Genomic DNA, 21419 nt, shown 5'->3' with positions numbered 1-21419 from the left:
CTCTACCAAATTCTAAACGAATATGGAAAAGAACACGAAGCCTCTAACCCTCAATTACAATTCAGAGATCTCTTCCGCTCTACAATTTCATCAATACCAGCTTTCCAATTAAAAAGCTAACGAATTATCATAAACATACACAATTTCGGAATTCCATCATCAAACAAAAACCTTTCGATCACTCCCAGTTTGAGGAATATATAAGAAGAAAGAATTGTGCTCATATTAAACATATTCGACAAAATCACAAATATTGAAGGTATGTTTAGGAATTATCTTCATATAATCATTGCGATTACAAATTCAGATCTTCCCCTTATTTGAGCGAGATTTTAGATTTTTTGTTTTTTTTTTTTTAACTTTTGATTATTATTTTCCATTGCTAAGCTTAAAAAGAAAAAAAAAAAAAATCAGATTTTGCAATTTTGTTGAAACTACTGAACTTGAGTGTCTTTGCATTATCTTCGAATTTAGTCAAAATGAGGGCTTGTGAATCCCCTTCACCTTCTCATGGCATACATATGAATCCCAAGTATTTGGAAGCAAGAAGACAATTTGATAATTCATCAATTAATAATGTAAGTTTTTCATGAAATTACACTATATGTCGGTCCATTATGCAATCCGCTTATTATGATTCGTTTCATTGTTTACGCTAACGAGATGCTTATATGGGTTAAAGTTCAGCTTTTAATGAATTCTGTTCATCAGTTGCAAATTTAGGTATATATTGAATGAGATTAGTTTGTTATTTTTGATTACTCTCTCCGTCCCATACTATAGTGCCGGTATCGTTTTAGGTGGATCAAACTTTAAAATCTCTGATCAAATATTCGCATTAATATATACAAGAAAAACATAATCGTGCAATCTTTTTAGATCCGCGCTTTAATATGTAGTTTCATAATATTAACTTTCTATAATTTTTTATTAATAAGGAATTGAAGATATCAAAGATCAAATGTTTGTATTGGATATCGTGTAAAAAAGAAACAAACACTATATTATGGAACGTAGGGAGTATAGATCTGTGAGTATTTCATGCTAAAACTTGACAGGGATGGTGGCATGTTTTTATTATGGATTCATGAGAATTCTCCTATTATTAACTTTGAAATAAAGCTCAAATGTACTTACGGTTCGTTTCGTGAGTGGTCATAAAGATGGTAATATCTATGGTAATGCTACTGCTGCCTCTGAAAACCTGTTAATTGTTCCTAAAAGTTCGTTACCATATATTACCTTGAGAACGTGGTAGTCAGTGCTAATAGAAATTTATGAAGAAATTAGAAAAACACATGTTTGGAGATGAAAATTCATTAACATGGTTTATAACTTGAGATTTTCTTACAAAATTACCACCCTTTGTTGTTGCATACTGAAATGGCCATTATTGCTATACTGCTATGTGTAAGCTTCTTTTCCTTGTCCCTAACTCCACCTCGTCTTCATGTTATTTCGTCGCCTTTTCTTCCTTCTTATTTGAACTTATCACTCGATAGTCCACAAACATGATTTGTGTAGTATGCCTATGTAAACATAAACATCTCACTAGGTTAGTGGTCAAATTCATTTGCCTTTATGATGTACCCTTTTTACAGTTTTTTTCCCCTCTCTATAGTCTTTTTACAGTTTTTTCTGTCTCTCACTGCACTTCTCTGTGGAGGCATCGATTTGATAGGAACTTGCTTACATTAAAAAGCTTTGAGCATGCTTTTGGAGTGACGCTGACAGTTGATTGCATTTCTTTTTTTTCCTTCGTTGTGTAGAACATCTCACTTGTGAGGGGGGCATTTGACTCAGAGACTCTGAGGCAGAAGCATTCTATTAGGTATGAAGATTATAATTATAATCAAGGAGAAGGCACAACATCCAGTATTGATCCCCAAAGATTCAATGGGTATGGTGGCCGTACATCGCTTCCTCTATCAACAGACAAGTTGCTTCCATCTGGAAGTGTTTTCATCAGGACCTTGTCACCTTCAATTGATGAGTTCGAGGTGTCCGATTCACGAGCAGTTGTAGGGGGATCTCCATCTTGTTCAGGATATAAATATGGACGTAGGAGAGGAAGAGATGAGAAAACTGAATACTGGCTGAAAAGACATTGCTCTGGTGACTCCTATCGTGATTTTGAAAATATTGCTAACTGTGGTTCAAGCAAAGGTTTTGAACATGACAGACCAAGGGCTTTAATTGATGCTTATGGCCATGATGACGGGCAAAGGTCTGTGAATGAGGAACCTCCTGTTAGGGATCGCCTGAATGATAGTGGCGCAGTAAGTAAAAAAACTGATAGTTCATGGCAAAGTACTGAAGAAGAAGAATTCGATTGGGAAGATATGAGCCCGACATTATCTGATGGGAAGACCAACAATGTCACCGCTTCTACTCTGTCTTCCAGAGGTTTTAGAGCTATACCTGGTGTTGGCTCTCTTGACTCCGGACATTTTGATCCCAGTCTCAGGAGGAGCTGGGGAGTGTCTAGTCAGATATCTAGGCTAGAGGATTCACAAAAGACTTTTGAAGATGTACGTACCCGCAACCTGATTATCATTACTTTCTCTAGTGTCCCAATGTTGTTATATCTTTTTGAGAGTGCCATGATTTCACTTGATAGGAGATTGCTATTGCCTTTTAGTGCTAGGAAAGATGTAAAGCATCAATATTATGGGTTGGTCTTTATTTTCCCTTCGAGACTCTTCATGTCTAATTTATTTATTTTCAATATTTCACTCATCAATAGTGCTATTATGTTTTGTCAATATGTTGCCTATCTCTACTTCATGATTTTGGTCAATGTCATTCCTTGTTACATTTGGGATTGCCTACTGCAGTGGTAGTGATCCTTAATCAACAAAGGGGATCAAGAGCTTCATTGTTTTCTAGTTTTTTTTTTTAATAAGAACACTTTGACTATTGACTATTTACATACTAATGCTGAGTCCATATTTTCAGTCAATATATATAATGACAAATGATAGTTTGTACGACGATTAGATGTTGGCTTTATCTCAATTATCATCTTTATATGATTTTTAACTTATAGATATTTATAGATATGAATGGTTAAAGTTGTGCGTTTGAGAGTGTGAAAGTCAAAATGGGCAATCTAAAAATAAATGGAGGAAGTATTTTTCTTCTTCATTTTCTTTTGAGAGGTAGGATGAAGTTTCTTTACAAGGGTGAAGGGGGGGGGGGGATTTTTGAGGTACCACTTTGCAAGGGGCCATAATCAAACCTCTCTAACAAGGATGGACGGAGGGCCTTCAACCAACTAGACCAATCTTGATTCTTTTTTTTTTTTTTTTTATTTTCTTCTCATTCTCAGTTAATTATACTAGAAACAGAAAATTCGGATTTACATTTCTACTAAATTGCAGGGCGGTCATTTATCATGCAACAAGCCTCCTTCAAGTAATGAGATGAATCGTTCTCAGGGAGCTTGGAAGTTGCCTAACAGTCATTCTGTGCCTATGTCTGTTGCTGGAAGACAAAATATTTCATCATCATCCGATGGAAAGCCTTCTTCAGCACCAGTGTCAACCTCCTCATTGCCCTCTGCAAGTATGCACCATTTGGTGCCTCTGTCACCTGCATATCTGCAGCGAAACCAGCCCACAATGTCCTTTGACTTTACAAGTAGAAATTACAGTATCCTTGACCAAGGCCTTCAACAATTTGTCACTAATGACCTAAGAAATTTGATTCCTGAAAAGCCAGCTCACCGGCCACAGTTTAGCTTTGACCGATCACATCATAAGAAGCAGCAACTAGTACCATTACCACAGCAATTGCGTCTGCCTCAAGAACCTCAGCAGAATGCTGTATCAACTATTTCTTCACATCCACAACAGACAATATTGCCATCTAGTCTTGGATATACTCTACTAGGTCACAGGGTTGCAGATAGGAATGTTGTGCGCAATCCTGCACTTGGTTCTCATCCTCATGTACCCTTCCGAAACGCACCCAATTGTTCTGTGCAATTCCAAGCACCTATGACACCATATTCCTTAGTCCCTCGTCCCCATCTTCAATATCTACCCCTTCCGCAGAGTTCTGGTCCTCTTGCTAATCAACCATCAACTGCTGCTATTTCTGGCTTACTAGATTCTGGTTTACTTAACTCTCTTATTGCACAAGGTTTATACCCATTGAAGCAGACCCCTGTGCAGGTAAGTGAGCACTGAGCAGTAATTCTATTTTACGCCAAAATTCTCTGTATTTTAGGATTTGTTGTTTATGATTGTATAGCAGCAATAGATTTCTTGTTATTTTCTGCTCCTATTGAATTTTCTTTATATGATACTATTTGAAATTAGGATTTTCTCGGAGTGGATTTTAACCCTGACCACCTTAAAGCGCGTAATGAGTCAACCATAAGGATGTTGTTTGGGGATCTACCCAGACAGTGCACCACATGTGGCCTTCGGTTCAAAACCCAAGAAGAACACGCTAAGCACATGGACTGGCATGTGACTAAGAATCGAATATCAAAGAACCGTAAGCACAACCCTTCTCGTAAGTGGTTCGTCAGTGTGAGTATGTGGCTCAGTGGGGCAGAAACATTGGGTATTGATGCAGCTCCTGGATTTTTGTCAACTGAGAGAGCTATTGAAAAGAAGGATGATGACGAGATGGCAGTTCCTGCAGATGAGGGTCAGAATGTCTGTGCTTTATGTCGGGAACCTTTTGAAGATTTTTATAGTGATGAAACTGAAGAATGGATGTATAGAGGAGCTGTGTACTTGAAAGCGCCTTCTATGTCAACTTTAGGTATGGACAGTTCACAGTTGGGTCCTATTGTGCATGCAAAATGTAGGTCTGATTCTACTGCTACTCCGACCTGAAGAACATAGCATTGTGCTTCATGGTAAGTTTCTTGTTTCATTGTTTTCGTTTGATATTACTGTTGTGTCTCATATGGAGGGTGTTTGCTTGGGAATTGGAATGTAAATATTTTCTTGAAAAGGTGATATTCTCATTTTCCTTTGTTTGGTTTATAAAGGGTGAAAAATAATTTTTTAAAGGGTAGAAAACAGCTCCTAAGGATGGAAAATATTCTCCTTTGTAAAGGAAGGAATGCACATCTTGTTCCCTATACCTTCCTCTCTGTCTTTTCTCGTCCTCTCTCCCCTCCATTTTTCAGTTTTCCTTTATCTCTCTATATTCTCTGGTGAGGACCAAACAAAGAAAATTTAAGTTACAACTGTGCTTTTTCTAGGAAAATGAATCATTTTCCTTTGAAATGGTTTCCGCCAAACCAAACAGAGTCTAAATCTATGTGCCATCAATTCTATTGAATCTTCAGGATGCAATTGCATGAGATCTCAAGTCCTTTGACATTTATCTCTAGTAAGGGTGGATTTACCTATAGGATATTTGTTATTTTTATAGATTACATCGGGGCTAGAATCAAACTATTAACGTTGTCCTTAGTTAGTAATTGTTTCATGCTCTTTGTTGGGAACAAGTCATCATTGTTATCTTGTATGGAGCATGTATGGTTAGATGTTAGAATTATCTTATTAAACTCATTTGAGTTAGAGTAGGCTGATTGCCTTTAGTGCACTTACTTGACAAGTTGCCTTAATTACAATTTGCTAATTAAGTTTATTAAGGTGATTTGCTTCTTCTTAATTGTCAAACTTTCAAGGGGTTAATATCATAATACTAACCTCCTGTCTTTAACGACAGATTTGCCTAGTTCATTTACATCAGTGCTTTGCATCAACTTGTTCATATTCCTTGTACATTTCAGTTGTGGCGTATCGAATTTTAATACATTTCTTTGCATTATCAACCTATGTATGTTAATTGTATATTCATTTCCTTGTATACTCTCCAGGTACATGGACATTCAAGAGGCTAGACAAAGGAAACAAACGAGTTAATTTTCGACCCAGATGTCTGTTTTTCCCTGTAACTTAATCCGAGTTCATCTTGTTATACTTTTCCTCTTCTCCCTCCCCCAGATTTTGTTACCTTGGTGCTCTAGTGTTGACATCACGGCAGAACTGTAAATACAGTGGAGGTCTACAATCCTTACCTTGCCGAGTTGCTGTTGCGCTTTTGGCTCTTTGGCTCAACAATTTTCATCTTTGGGGTAGTCCTATAGGTTATAGCATTGATGAATATGTAGAGGAGATTTCCCCAAATTAACTCATTATTTTCTCTCTTATCTTACAATTGTATGCATAGTGTTTTATAAAGCTTTTGATGGAGAATAATGTCATGAATTCTATAATGGAATGTATATATATATATGTGTGTGCCATTTTGTTTATTTGTGGGCCCAAATATTATTTTTAGCGCAAGGCAAGGCTACCATATTTTTAGATACATAAGCCTTTGTTCTATGCATGTTTTTGCCATATACTTGAGATGAATTATTAAAGCAAGCCGTAGATTGTTTTGCAAATGGCCGTTATCTTGTACGCCGAGTACAGGGAAATTTTGTTGTAATCAATCATTTTGGCAAATTCCGTCAATAGAATAGGAGTTGGGGTTGGCTTGTAATGGGCCTCTGGGTGGCGGTCCTGTGCGAGAGCAGTCCAGAGGATTTCTTCTTACCAATTTTTCTAAAAAATTCCGTCAATAGGATATTAGGTCATATTCGAACAAATGCATGCTACATCCGATTTTCCCTGAATCCTGATGCTAGAAACATATAGATCAGTAGATGTGAATCCTGATGCTAGAAACATATAGATCACTAGATGCAAATTCTCAGATAAACCTGAGTCATTTCGACGGCTCCAAAAATAGTTTGAGCTCAAGGCAAAATGATTATACGAGCTCAAATGTTTGGCAAAGTTTGCAGTCTAAACATGCTTATTAAGATTTATCTTACCCTAATCAAGCTTATCAAATGTTTAACGTGGTTAATTAACTATTAAACCCAAGAGGAATGAACTGATAATTCCTGGCTTAATTTTACAATTAAAAAGACTAAACAACTGTTGAATGAGAAGAAAAAGTTTTTATGTTCAAAATCCGAATATCATAATGAACTATTATCTTCTGAAAGCAAACAGTTTTCCAGGAGTAGCAAAACAAATAATGCAGCTTTAATATGTAAACGAACAAATGAGTTAATAATGACAAACAATCGAAGCACATTAAGAAGCCAAATTGATTATTACAGGGTAATCCAGAATACCACTAGTTATTTATGTAAGATTAACAGTACAAGGTAGAGTCCTTAAGTAAGTAACAGTCCTAATGAGTTTGTGAAGGACAAAAGGTTCAAAACTACATGAAATAAGGCATGAAAAAAAGAGTAGTTTTCTTCATTCAAACATCAAGAGAACATATTTATTCCTTCTTTTCCTCGTCATCTCCTCCACCAAAGACGTCTTTGATGGAAGGAAGCTTGACCTCTCCCTTAGAATGAAGGGGAATGGTAAAGTTTCCGATGATAGGGAGGTCGATGATGAGACCCAACTCGAGGTCGTAATCGATGTCCCAATCCCTGAATATATCCTTCACCAAGCTCACAATGACGCTATGTGGTACCTTCATTGGAACATCCAGCTTTGTAGTCTCCTTTCCTGCTATCGATCCTGGGTCTGGAATGTTACCGGACAATATCACCCTGCAAAAAATTGTCAAGTTTTAATCAAATTGGAAGGATAATACCAAAGTTCACCCATTTTCTTCAGTTCTTCTTGTTGATTTTCGAAACAGTCATAATTAAGTTTAGCGAATATCTTCTCAAAATAGTCCGAATTGTTGTATGTGTTATACTTATACCTACATCACACTTCTCACACCCAAAAGCACCCAATAAAATAAGAGGACTAAAGATAAAGTTTATTCTTCTTTATGCTTTCTCATCCCTTTCTCTGTTACGCAGGAGAATGATTCATGGTAGTAATTAAGTAGCAAGTAAATGCGAAATTATAAAATCCATATTCCCTTCGACTTTGTGTCCCTTGTCTTTTAATATTGGCATCTTTAAAATGTATTCTCGACCATATTATTTGAAGTCTTTATCAAGTATGGTACTTATTCCATCAATGATCATGTACCAAAGATGTGTATTCTGAGTTTTTATTGTCAAAAGATTATGAAGATTACAAGACATAGAAAGGAAGGGTAACTCAAATCTAGTAGCATTTTTGGCCTGGATTTCAAATGATAAGATGATCGTACTAACTTATTAGCTAGATTTACGCTAATCAGTAGAAAATCATATACTCATATCCATCAAAACTAATGTTAAATTGGATGATCAAATAATAGATTGCTATATGATGTTGATTTAGATCAAATTCACTCAAAACATGCACTTACATCACCAAAGATTGCTTGCACTTAATATCTTTAATTACTACTCGTTATTTAGTAGGAGAAGTGTATAGTATAAAAAGTACCCAATAAAGAGAATTAAACAAAATTTTACATTTTTTTAAGGGTAACAGAACAGTTAGAAATTATAAAATAGGGCAGAGCATAAGAGCTAGCAAGATAGAACTTTCATCCTTCAAAGAACTAGACTTGATGCAACCATTCTACTAAATCAAATATAAGGACAATAATTAATTACATATCAAATCGGCAGATAGCCAAATAGTAAGTCATGTGTAACAATGACATTCCGTGACATATCGTTCACAACACCTCAATCTTAACCACTAGACCAAAATATTCTTGGTAGACCACTTCACTCCGTGTCATAAAAGGGCCACCATATATCTTAAGGAGGTCATTTTAAAAAAAGAGGTCACTTAATAGAGGCCAAGCCAAGAATCAAAAGAATCAGAAAGTAAGGGGGCCAAGGTCCCCTTCCCTAGTTCCGCCCCAACATAACTTCGCCCCTGCACCTAATTTAGGACAAATAGTTACACGATCTTACAATGAATTATTTGTAAGGTAGTCTTATATGAAATTTTTATAATAGACAAAGCAAAAAAATAATTCCTTTGAAGAAACAGGGTATATAATACATGATCCTATTTCTTGCTCCACCATACCCCCCTAATATAATTCCACCTATAAAAAAAAAAAGGGAAAACCCCAAGACATGATCAAATTATTACAAATTTTCAACAAAAATTAGCAACCCATCTCATTAAAAAGATTGAAAGCAAAAAAAGATAAATCTGGTTTTAATTTAGATGTAATAATTATTAGATTAATAATATAGAAGATATTGTAATAGATTAATATGTAAAAAAAGGAATTAAAGACATACATACATACCTGCCATCACTTTTAAGGACGTAAGAGATCTCACAAATGGGAATAGATTGAGAATAAGGATTCATAATCCCAACTTTAGCGTTATATGTAACACCATCTTTGCTAACTCCACCAAGATCCACATCTTCTATGCTTGCTTCTGGTTTTGGCATTTCTGCGATCTTCTCTGCCACAAAGTTCTTCGCTTTGTCCATCAATCCCGCCATTTTTTCTGTTTTTTTTTTCTCTTGTTCTATTAACCCTTTTCAACAAATATAAACGCCTTCTCAAAAAACAAAAATTTGATATATATTATGATATGAGAATTATAGAAAGATCTAAGCTCTTGATTTTATACGAGATATGGTGGTGATCGCCCAGTGTATATATATAGAGGTTGAGAGCGATATCATATTAGAGACTTTAGTACTACCACCGTTAAGGAGTCACACGTATACATTTCTCTTTTTTCAACCAAACACACGTCTATAATTTAGTATTACGAACCAAAGACGTCTTAACCTAATGTGCGTTCAAAGATCTTCTTTTTTGTACTTTGTACTGCATTCATGACTCATATAGTCATATGAATAAAAAGAAAGTTTAGTATTATGAGATTGGTCTAGTGGTAATTGCTTGCCTTTGTGATTTTAAGAATAATGATTGCGGACACATGAGGGGATGTTTTGTAATTGTTTGTTGGTCGTTCATGGTATGCATCACTTGGGCTATGTTTAGTTCATCTGAAATTTTCTGATCTAAACTTATTTTTTCTGATTTGATCTGACCTAATCTGATTTACAAGAACTTATCTTTTAGATTTTTTTTCAATATATAAGAAAAAATACTACCTCTGTTTTTATTTAGTTGCAACATTCACCTTTTTGCACAAACTTTAAGAAATAAGAAAATAGAGTATAATTGACCTACTTACCCCTGCTACTAGTACTGTAATTAAATGGGGAGAGTAGGTGAAGTAAGGGTAATATAGTCAAATTATCCCAAAAGCTTTCCTAAAAAGGAAAATATTGCAACTAATAAAAAACACCTAAAAGTAGAAATTGTTGCAACTAAATAGAAACAGAGGTAGTATAGTCATGTGGGGTTTTGTTTGATTCGTCTCAATGAGTACTTTATTAATATTCAATTATTATAATTTTTACTAATATGTAATGAAAGATATTTAATAGTAATAGTGATTTTCAAATATAAGCATGATCTGATCTGATCTGATTAGATCTGAAATAAGCAAAAATAAGGTGAACTGAACATAGCCTTGGTGAATTAGATAAGTCATTTATAGAAATAATAATAATTATAAGATTGCTAAGATAGTTAAATACTTCATCCATTAATAATAATGCGGAGTATTTTCCTGTCAAAAAAATAATAATGTAGAGTATTTGAAATTTTTTATTAATACTTCATCAATTTTATCATGGGCATGACAATTTTTTTTCACAATCTGAATACATAAATCTATATAAATATATTAAAAGGCATACATAAATAAGAAACTGTGACACATGATGCTCTCCCTAGGGAGTTTTAGTTCATGTAATCCATGTACAATATTTTTTTTTTTGAAATTGTATAGTATAGGGTTTGATCCCGAGACCTAAGTATATATATACTAAAGTTTTAACCACTAGACTAAATAGTATTATATTAATAAATGAATTTTTTCTTACCCGGAGCATAGCCCGAGAATAATATATAACTAGTTTTATATCTAAAAAGATCTCACATAAGACTTCTTTTATAGAATCCAAATTTCAAAAACTGGAATATTCGACCCGTAACAAATTAAGCTGTAACTATAGTGGTACCGCCACACTCGCACCCGCATAAAATTCTCATTGCATCCCCATCCCTGCCCCACCAGCTATTGCGGGGTAAAATTCAAGACCCGCTCCCGCCCCACTAGGTAAGTATTTAAACCCGTCCCCGCCCCACCACCCGCATGGATACTCGCACCCGTGTTATACCCACAAATTTATATTTGATTATTAATAATATAAGTATATAAATAGAATTTAAATAATAAATATGTGGGGCGAGCGGGGATGGGGCAGGTATAGCATAAAATCCACACCCACTCCATCACCCATTTCAGATACGATTTTAATCCTCATCCCCGCCAAACCTAGACCCATCTCCGCCCCACTTGGAAGGAGATGGAGCGGGTCTCCTACTTGACTCGCCCCTTTGCCATCCATAATCTAATCCTTGTACGCTTTCACATTGTTGGTATTTAGATACTTTTTTTTACTGAAATATTCGTTTCGCTTTATTTTAATGGTCCGTTGGAGAGTGGCAATATTGTAGTGGCGCAAAATATCTTTTTTTATTCAACTTATTCAAACTGATCATAATTTTTGGAACTTTAAATTTTTTTTTTATTGGAAATAATGAAAATTTAATTTACACGCTGTTAGAACTCATTATAATTTAAATCAAACTGAACATATCTTAATTAATTATTTATTTTTTTAGCTCAATTGCTACTTAGAGTTAACAATTTCCTAATTTAGACCCTTTAGATGGTTAAACGTGCTAGGTTCACAATGCACGCAAATATAATCAAATATAAGCTCCTCCGTTTCTTTTTAAATTACATACTTTTCATTTTTGCGTAAGAATTTATTTGGAGAATTATTTTTTAAGGTAAGGAGAAGACATCCTAACCGGATCAGATTTCGCACAGGTCAATCTGGTTCGGATTTACAGACAAGACTCTTTGAACATAGGGAGAATGGTAAATAGAGTTTAATCCCACAACCAAATCATAAGATACAAACAAGATGGATACTACTTTTTGTGGAGAATAGTAATACCAAAAAAAAAATGTAAGTACTCTATGTCGGTAGGATACGTGGCTACCCGCGTATAGCTCGTAATCGTAACGTAAGATCTCAGCTGGGGCCCAGCCCCGTGATAAAGTCTTGCATTGCTTTCGCTTTTCTTTTTGTAATATGGGCATCTTCACGTCAAGGATTGGTCGGTGAAGTCGAAGGTGCGCGGGCTAATTTAATAATGGTGGTCAGGAATTAGGATGATGGGCTACATTCCAACCATAATGTATTTATTAAATGGGCTTCTTACCATCCAATTTCGTACCAGATCTATCTGATCTTGTCAGGTGTTTAAGTCCGCTCTTGGGCCCAATTTTCTCTAGATTTTCGTGATTATTTCTTCCTTGGTTGAAAAGCATTAATAAATACAAGTATCTTTATTTATCCTTGTTTTAAATATATGAATTCTTCAAGCTTCATCTAAAACTATTTGCTCTTGTTTATGTTAAAAGTACTTATTTTATTATAATTAGTTACTAATTTATTAAACAATACAAACTCAGGCCTTGTTTTTTTTGAACTTATTTCAATTCAGTTCAGTTAATTTGAAAAAATTGACATGAATAATCCCAACTTTCAGCCGTCTTCTCAAAATAATCTCAACTTTGAATTATTTTAGAATAATCCTAACTTTGAGTGAATATTCTCAAAATAAACCAAAGAATCACTTTTCTTACACTAATCCGTTTTAGGTCTATAATTTATAGAAAATTAATAATTCGGATTATTTTGAGAAAGTACTCTCTAAAATTAGGATTATTCTAAAATAATCTATAATTGGGATTATTTTTAAAAGACTGGTAAAGTTCGAATTATCCATGTTAATTCTTTCGAGAGAAATTTAACCCCACATACCTCTCATATGTAAAAATACCATTTATGAGTGTGTTTGTTATTAACATGGCTAAAAAAAATTAAAAATATAGTCAACCAATAACTTTTGAAATAACAGAGCAATGCATAAATTATTAATTGGATACTAATTAATACTATGAACCGCCTTCCCCTTCGTCCCTACTTGTATCACTATTCCTCATATCTACCTATGTTCTACATACTATTGCAAGTTTGCAAAAGCGCCCACAACACATCTATACAAATATATTAAAAGGCGTGTGTGACAATATATACTTTTCCCAGGGATCAAGCTCTAAACGCCACGGGATGCCTCCTAGGGACAAGGGAGGTCATTGGAAAGGAGTCACGTGACTTCGAACGAATATGTAGATACTTTTACGTTCATTTCAAGGCAATATTGGTTTTCACAAGAAATGAACAAATGGAGTGTTCAGAGGCTTTTCGACGCGATGCAAATTGTGTCAAGCAACCGCGCAAGTTACAAGTCACGTCGGCACTCGTAGGAATGTTTCAGGAAAAAATATGACCAGGTCCGGAGAAGTCAAAAATTGTCCCAAAACAGCCAAAATTGAAGGTTCTAATACATGTTTTCGGACTTACTCGAGGATTGAATTTCGAATACCACTGAATGCCTCCTAGGGTCATGGGAGGTCATTGAAAAGGAGTCATGTGGCTTGGATCGAATATGCGGATGCCTTTATGTTCATTTCGAAGCAGTTTTAGGTTTCACGATAAAAGAACAAATGGGGTGTTTAGAGGCTTTTCGATGCAACACAAATGTTGTCAAGCACCTGCGCAACGTTACAAGTCATGTCGGCACTCGCAGGAATGTTTCAGGAGAAAATATGATTAGGCCCAGAGAAGTCAAAAACTGTCCCAAAAACATCTAAAACTGAAGGTTATTATACACGTTTTCGGACATTCTCGAGGCCCGAGCTCCGCACGCCACGGTATGCCTCCTAGGGTCATGGGAGGTCATTGGAAAGGACTCATGTTGCTTGGATCAAATATGTGAAATGCCTTTACGTTCATTTCGAGGTACTTTTAGGTTTCACAAGAAAAGAACAAATGGGGTGTTTAGAGGCTTTCCGAAACAACACCAATGGTGCCAAACACCCGAGCAAGGTTACAAGTCACGTCGGATTTCCTACGAACGTTTTAGGAGAAAATATGACCAAGCCCAGATAAGTCCGAAAAGGCGAAAATGTCCCAAAAATAGCCAATATTAAAAGTTATAATACACGCCTTCGGACTTTCCCGGTGTCCGAGTTCCAAACGCCACAAGATATCTCCTAGGGGAAATGGGAGGTCATTGCAAAGGATTCATGTGGCTTGAAACAAATATATGGATGCCTTTTACGTTCATTTCGAGACAATTTTGGGTTTCACGAGAAATGAACAAATGAGATGTTAAGAGGCTTTTCTAGTTAACAGAAATGGTGCCAAACGCCCGCGCAACGTTATAAGTCACGTCGGTACTCATAGGAATGTTTGGGGAGAAAATATGACTAGACCCGAAAAAGTCCAAAAATGTCCCAAAAGCAGCCAAAATTGAAAGTTATAATACACGCTTTCGGACTTTCCCGGGGCCCGAGCCCCGAACGCTGCAGGATGTCTTCTAGGGGAATGTGAGGTCATTGCAAAGGATTCATGTGGCTTGAAACAAATATATGGATGCCTTTACGTTCATCTCGAGACAATTTTGGGTTTCACGAGAAATGAACAAATGAGATGTTAAGAGGCTTTTCTAGTTAACAGAAATGGTGCCAAGCGCCCATGCAACGTTATAAGTCACGTCGGTACTCATAGGAATGTTTGGGGAGAAAATATGACCAGACTCGAAAAAGTCCAAAAACGTCCCAAAAATAGCTAGAATTGAAGGTTAGAATACACGCTTTTGGAATTTCTTGGGGCCTGAGCTCCGAACGCCACGAGATGCCTTCTAGGAACATGAGAGCTCATTGGAAAAGAGTCATGTGGCTTGGAACCAATATGTGGATGCCTTTATGTTCATTTCGAGGGAATTTCTTGTTCCACGTGAAATGAAAAAATGGGGTGTTCAAATGTTTTTTGAGGCAAAACAAATGGTGCCAAACACCCCGCGCAACGTTACAAGTCACGTCAGCACTCCTAGGAATGTTTCGGGAGAAAATATGACTAGGCCCAGTGAAGTCTAAAAATGTCCGAAAAATAGTGAAAATTGGACGTTATAATACACGCTTTCGGACTTTTCCGGGGCTCGAGTTCCGAATGCCACGGGATGCCTCCTACAGACATGGGAGGTCATTGGAAAGTAGTTATGTGGCTTGGATCGTATATGTGGATGTCTTTACGTTGATTTTGAGACAGTTTTAGGTTTCATGAGAAATAAACAAATAGGGTGTTTAGAGACTTTTTGAGTTAACACAAATGGTGCCAAGCACCCGCGCAACGTTATAAGTCACATCGACTTTCCTAGGAACTTTTCGGGAGAAAATATGACCAAGCTTGGAGAAGTCCAAAAATGTCCCTAAAACAACCAAAATTGAAGGTTATAACACACGCTTTCGGACATTACCGGGTTCCGAGCTTCCAACGCCATGGGATGCCTCCTAGGGCCACGGGAGGTCATTGGAAATGAGTCATGTGGCTTGAAACGAATATGTGGATTCCTTTTATATTCATTTCGAGACAATTTTGGATTTCACGAGAAATGAACAAATGGGGTGTTATGAGGCTTTCCGAGGCAACACAAATGGTGCCAAGCACCCGCGCAACGTTACAAATCACGTTGGCTTTCCTAGGAACGTTTCGGGAGAAAATATGATCAGGCTCGAAGAATGCCAAAAATGTCCTAATAATAGCCAAAATTGAAGATTATAATACACGCTTTCGGAGTTTACCAAGGCCCGAGCTAAGGATGCCATAAGATGCCTCCTAGGGACATGTGAGGTCTATTGAAAAGAGTCATGTGGCTTGGAAGGAATATGTGGATATCTTTACGTTCATTTCGAGGCTAATTTGGGTTTCACGATAAATGAACAAATGAGCTAATCAGAGGCTTTTCGAGGCAATACAAATGGTGTCAAAGCTTTGTGCAGAAAGAATCGGTCTTATAAGAGACCATCTAATTCTAGTTTAAAATTAGGCTTTTTTTTGGTAAGATGAAGAGGACTCACTTGAGAGGGGTTTGTGAGAAATCCCTATACCTGCTTGCAACAAGATTTGAACCCGCGACCTCTTGCTATATAACATGACACAATTACCATCTCAACCAACTTTTAATCATGCTTTAAGTGTCCACATTATTATATTTGTATCTTTTTAAATATTGAATTTTCCTTAATATATTTTAGTGGGAATGGAAAAAAAGCATATCAAGTTCAGAAACACAACTTTAACCCGGGATTACGCCCGACTCAAATACTAGTAAATATATTAAAAGGCGTTCCTAAGCAAAGAACGGTGCCAGGTGGCGCTCTCTATGTACAATAAAAAATTAGAAATTTCATAATATAGGATTTGATCTCGAGACCTCAAGTTCATATACTAAAGTTTTAACCACTAGACCAAGTTCTATTTAATGTTAACATTTTAAAATACAATATTAATAAAAGGAATTTTTCCTTACACAGCGCATAGCATGAGCCTGATAAATAGTTTTTTTAAAAAAGGACATGTGTGTATATGAGAAATAAGTAAAAAAAAATAAAAATCGTGTGATACAAGAGAGATAGAGAGAAGTTATTACCCAATAAAATAATGTTGTAATATGAAATTTTTAAATAAGAAAAATTGTTTTTAATAAACATAGAACTAAGAAATAACCCTTAGAAATAGTGATATCAGTGAGTTATTAGCTTAATGAGTCATATGTATTAGTATTAATATTTCCTTTAGTTAATTAGTAGTAATATTTTGTCTTTTACCGACATTATTAATACCATGTGAAAATTGTTAAAGCTAGTAAATGGTATGCATATGTGCGCTATGTTCTCCACTTTTTCTATCGTTTTTCTTAAGGTGTAGAGAGAAGGACAAAGGGAATGTGTTATGTGTAGATGAAATTTGATACGAGGTAATAATGAATATCACCTACTAAAACTTAAACATGATTATCTATGTTCATCCTCATCAATACCACTTATAAAACTGTAAAATCAAAGATGTTTTGACGTAGTGGTTAATAACTTAATATTGAGGTGCTGTGACCGATGCGTCACAACTCACAAGGTCGAATCCTCCCTCCCATTCTTTGTACTCTCATATGGATTAAAAAAAAAAACTTATAAAAATAAAATTGATCATAACTATTTAATTGATCGCCATTCTGACAACATTAGTCTGTTAAGAAAAATAAAGGTTGAAAACAAAATGAAATGAGGCACAAAAAAGTGTGTTTTATCATTCAAACATCAACTTAAAGAGATTTAATCCTTCTTATCCTCGTCATCTCCTCCGCCAAAGAAGTCTTTGATGGAAGGAAGCTTGAGTTCTCCCTTACAAGAAAGGGGAATAGTGAAGTTTCCAATGACTGGAAGATCAACGATTAAACCCAATTCAAGCTCATAATCAATGTCCCAATCCCTAAAAATATCCCTCACCAAGCTCACAATGATGCTATGTGGTACCTTCATTGAAATATCCAGTTTTGTCGTCTCCTTTCCTGCTATTGATCCAGGGTCTGGCATGTTTCCAGACAATATCACCCTGTAAATGTTGTCAAATTACTCTTTAATTAAATTGGAAGAAATTAATTGGCAAATTTCACGTAGGTCTTTCAGTTATACTTCCAGACACTTGCGTCTGGCTGGTTAGATAACCCTAACTCCTAAGGCCTAACCTAAGAAAAAAAATACATCATCCGTTTTGAATTAGATGCAATAATAATACACCTTTATATATCATGATGCATTATTTTGACTATAAATATCTATAATACATATAAGTAAAAAATTAAAATACAAAACTTATATTTTATGATTTATGAAAGTATGTCACGAAAAAAAAACTAACAAGATCTCACTTGACTATATTTTTCATTATATATAAATCACAAATCTTAGTCAATGTGAATAGTAAGAAGATGCATTTATTGCATTTAATTCGAAACGGAGGAAGTATAACAAATTAAAGAAGACATATGTACGTCTGCTTAATTTGTTTCGTATTGCCGTATTGGTTTACTTTACACATAAGTGGCATGATGGTAGGAATGCTACGTATACATACACACTTGGTAGTTAACCCACTAGAGATAGACACCAACTTGAACCTTAATATCTCTAATTATTAATAAGCAAAAATAATAAAAAGTTCATATTTGGATAATATATATTGATACGAATGTAACAAGAAGTACAAATCATAAGAGATAGTCAAAGTCATGTATGTAAATAGTTTCAAAAGTCAAAACGATAAACTAACAAAAACAGATGGTGTATAATCTAGCTGACTAGCTAGCTCCAATGTAGTTATTAAAAAAGTTTTTGACAAGTTAATACATGCGATGCAAGCATAAATTTAATTACATCGTAAATCTAAAATATATAATTGTAAGAATAGTGACTTGAATGGTGCCTTGAAGGTGTTTGGTAGAATGCGTGAAGAAGGAATGACATAAGGCTGACTTTAAATGCACATATCTCTCAATTTATAAATGGTTTTGATGTGATTCAAATTGGAGGTGATAGCTTGTTCCAAGAGCTTTCCAACGATAGGTCATATACCCAATTCTGCTGAGAAACGGGAAAGTTATGACAGTTTTACGAAGAACTGACGAAACTGCTTTCGTCCTGCGCTCCGCCCGGGCAAGTAGGGCGGATCTCGCCCGGTCGGGCACGCAAGCATTTCTGGAGAGCTGGGTTCCGCCCGGTCGGGCGGATTTCGCCTAGGCAGCCCGGGCGGGTCGGCGAATTATGCGGAAAACGCGTTTTGAGCCGCTGGGTATAAATAGATTATTTTTAACTAGGTTTTACACTACGAAAAACACTATGTTCTCTCTGCAATCTGGTTTCTTCCCATAATAAAATATTCTCTCCCTCTCTGCCGTGGACGTAGCCAAATTGGTGAACCACGTAAATCTGTTGTCTGATTTTATTGCTTTTGAGTTCATTATTTGTTTCTCTCTCACATCCGTTATAACAATAATAATGCAAATTGCGCCAAGGCATGAACATATAGCCTCATGAAAGCTAGGGAATAAGTAGTTTAAACATTTTTTTGACAGGAAGTAGTTTAAACAATATTCAACTTTATAATCTTACTTTTTGTGCAAAAAAACTTTATATCATATGTTATTTCTATCTATATACATTATAATATTATATCAAACGTCAACCTTTTCAAAAAGCGGATATTCGATTTGTATACATGCCTTTACAATTCTATAGATTTGATCGATATGTATCCGATACAAAATTAGGTACCTAAAAAAAAACTAAATTTGATCCGTATCCGATACAAAATCCGATTAATTGGATATTCCATTCGAAAATTATAAAATGGATCAAATATTCAATTTTTTAGATCTCATTAAAGAATCGGACCAATCAGATCTAGTAGTTATGGAGACCTAGTCCCACTTTATTTTTAATACATGCCTTTTCTTTTTTTACAAGTTTTTCTCTTAACATTCAAATAAAGTTGGACCCAACACCCACCCCATCTATATTTTCCTCTCTAATTTTACATAATCCTTAAAATTGTGTGCGTCAAATGGTAATGTAGCAAGTAATTTAGAGAAAATACAAAATAGCAATAAAGAAAGCATGTGAATCCAAGCTTCCACAATCCACACTTTCCTGCCTTTTGCTAATTAAAAGTTTGTGTATGTAGTAAGTATACTTTTCAAAGAACAGATAGATCATATATATATATATACATGAAATATGTTTCAGATTAACCATTTAATATGAGTTTCATATAGTTGGAATGCTTATTGTTTTAGAGTCCAATTACGATAGTAACTTTTTATAATAAAATATTAATTTTGGATTTTTACCATTAGTCCCTATTCTGTTCAACTTATTTTAAATTACTTCCTACATTCTAAGATATAGTTCTTGTTTCTTTTTGCATAGTCTTTAAGACGTAACTTTGACTTATGATATCTTCTATTTCGTATAAGTAAAAAAATATAAAAAGTTGATATTATGAATGTACATATTGAGCCGAATCTAGCTAACAAGATCTTACATGAGTATATTTTTTTATATATATTAGTGAGAGTACTTGGTCGGACCGAGACTAGAACTATATTTTGGGATGGAGTGAGTATTTAAGATAAGATAAGATAGAGGTGATCATGGGCCGGACGGAGACTAAGAAAAATTGTTCATTGGCCAGGCCAAGCCAAAATTTTGTGTTCAAAGTAGGAATGGCAATGGGTCGGACTTGGACCGGATTATGCATAATCCGACTCCGACCCTACAGAAAGTCGGATTTTAAATCCGAGTCCGACTCCGACTCCGACTTTGAAAATCCGACTCCGACCGACTTAAAATCCGAACATCCGACTCCGAGATCCAACCCGACTTAAAATCCGGACATCCGACTTAAAATCCGAACATCCGACTCCGAACCTGATCCAACTTATTTTTCTTCCAATTTTTTATAATAAAATAGTCTTCTATAATACAATAATTTAACCATTACAATTTATTCTCATCAGCATATGGAAATCTTATATAGTACAAATAATCTAATTATTACTATTATTTTTAACAATCATTTTTTCTATGGGAAAATCCTATATAATACAATTGGCTGAAAGTCGAAGTCAGATTATACATAAATAATACATTACATAAATAAGAAAAAAGATTGATTGACTCAAAGTCGGAGTCGGATTCGGATGTCGGATTATTTTATGAGATCCGACTCCGACCCTCCTCCGACTCGGAGTCGGATTTTTTAAACGGAGTCGGAGTCGGATTACTTTTTTGTCGGAGTCAACTCGGATTTTTTCCTTCGGATCGGAGCGGACTAGGGTCGGATTCGGACTGGATTGCCATCCCTAGTCCAAAGCCCGCTATTTCGGGCCAAAATCTGTCCGGGCCAAAAAATAGACTAAAAAGTCATTTTTGACTTTCTCAAAACCCGGCCCAAAGCAAAAAAAACGTGCCGGGCCCGACCGCAAGCCAAAAAATTCCGTCCAAACCCGTTTAAAATTCAGGTCGGGCTAGAGTTTATCAGCTCTAAGATAAGATAAAATTAGACAAAATAAGGTGAATCAAACCAAGAAAAAAAAGGGGAGGGAAAAACAGACCTTCCATCACATTTAAGGACGTAGGAGACCTCAGAAATGGGAACAGATAGAGAATAAGGATTCATTATCGCAACAATAGCGTTGTAGGTGACACCATCTTTGCCAACTCCCTTAAGACCCACATCTTCTATGCTTGCTTCTGGTATTGGTATATCTGCTATTTTCTCCGCTACAAACTCCTTCGCTTTGTCTATTAACCCTGCCATTTTTTCTTTTTCTTTTTCTTTTACTTACTGATTAACCCTCTTATACTAGAGATGAGAATTATA

At 35.5% G+C, this 21419-nt stretch overlaps 3 protein-coding genes across 4 annotated transcripts; 1 reads left to right on the top strand and 2 right to left on the bottom strand.

Moving 5' to 3' along the window:
- Positions 1–6289, top strand: LOC104886912 (polyadenylation and cleavage factor homolog 4). Of its 2 annotated transcripts, XM_010671456.4 has the most exons (6): positions 1–259; positions 475–578; positions 1770–2531; positions 3384–4178; positions 4326–4876; positions 5852–6289. In XM_010671456.4, exons 2-5 carry the CDS (start codon positions 480–482, stop codon positions 4851–4853), a joined length of 2184 nt encoding a protein of 727 aa, XP_010669758.2. In that variant the 5' UTR covers positions 1–259; positions 475–479; the 3' UTR covers positions 4854–4876; positions 5852–6289. The 2 variants fall into 2 exon arrangements, with proteins under 2 accessions (XP_010669758.2, XP_019103556.2); XM_019248011.3 differs by lacking the exon at positions 1–259 and having other exon boundaries at positions 281–578.
- Positions 6290–7097: 808 nt separating this feature from the next.
- LOC104886916 (desiccation protectant protein Lea14 homolog) lies at positions 7098–9566 on the bottom strand. Its single transcript, XM_010671470.4, has 2 exons — positions 9211–9566; positions 7098–7600 (listed from the first exon to the last, which is right to left on the bottom strand). Exons 1-2 carry the CDS (start codon positions 9414–9416, stop codon positions 7321–7323), a joined length of 486 nt encoding a protein of 161 aa, XP_010669772.1. The 5' UTR covers positions 9417–9566; the 3' UTR covers positions 7098–7320.
- A 7247-nt stretch (positions 9567–16813) lies between these two features.
- LOC104886924 (desiccation-related protein PCC27-45) lies at positions 16814–21419 on the bottom strand. Its single transcript, XM_010671478.4, has 2 exons — positions 21151–21419; positions 16814–17591 (listed from the first exon to the last, which is right to left on the bottom strand). Exons 1-2 carry the CDS (start codon positions 21354–21356, stop codon positions 17312–17314), a joined length of 486 nt encoding a protein of 161 aa, XP_010669780.1. The 5' UTR covers positions 21357–21419; the 3' UTR covers positions 16814–17311.

Source organism: Beta vulgaris, chromosome 1, assembly GCF_026745355.1.
Source record: "Beta vulgaris subsp. vulgaris cultivar EL10 chromosome 1, EL10.2, whole genome shotgun sequence".
Taxonomy (NCBI): domain Eukaryota; kingdom Viridiplantae; phylum Streptophyta; class Magnoliopsida; order Caryophyllales; family Amaranthaceae; genus Beta; species Beta vulgaris.
Note: the sequence above shows the minus strand (reverse complement) of the source record. Positions and strands in the feature narration are given on the sequence as shown.

Bases quoted from the DNA above. Each gene is read 5' to 3' on its own strand.
- LOC104886916 (XM_010671470.4), bottom strand. From the start codon at position 9,416: ATGGCGGGATTGATGGACAAAGCGAAGAACTTTGTGGCAGAGAAGATC. The intron at 7,601-9,210 runs GTATGTATGTAT...AATTTTTTGCAG, and splicing joins GTCCTTAAAAGTGATGGCAG to GGTGATATTGTCCGGTAACA.
- LOC104886912 (XM_010671456.4), top strand. From the start codon at position 480: ATGAGGGCTTGTGAATCCCCTTCACCTTCTCATGGCATACATATGAAT. The intron at 579-1,769 runs GTAAGTTTTTCA...TTCGTTGTGTAG, and splicing joins ATAATTCATCAATTAATAAT to AACATCTCACTTGTGAGGGG. The intron at 2,532-3,383 runs GTACGTACCCGC...ACTAAATTGCAG, and splicing joins CACAAAAGACTTTTGAAGAT to GGCGGTCATTTATCATGCAA.
- LOC104886924 (XM_010671478.4), bottom strand. From the start codon at position 21,356: ATGGCAGGGTTAATAGACAAAGCGAAGGAGTTTGTAGCGGAGAAAATA. The intron at 17,592-21,150 runs GTCTGTTTTTCC...CAACATTTACAG, and splicing joins GTCCTTAAATGTGATGGAAG to GGTGATATTGTCTGGAAACA.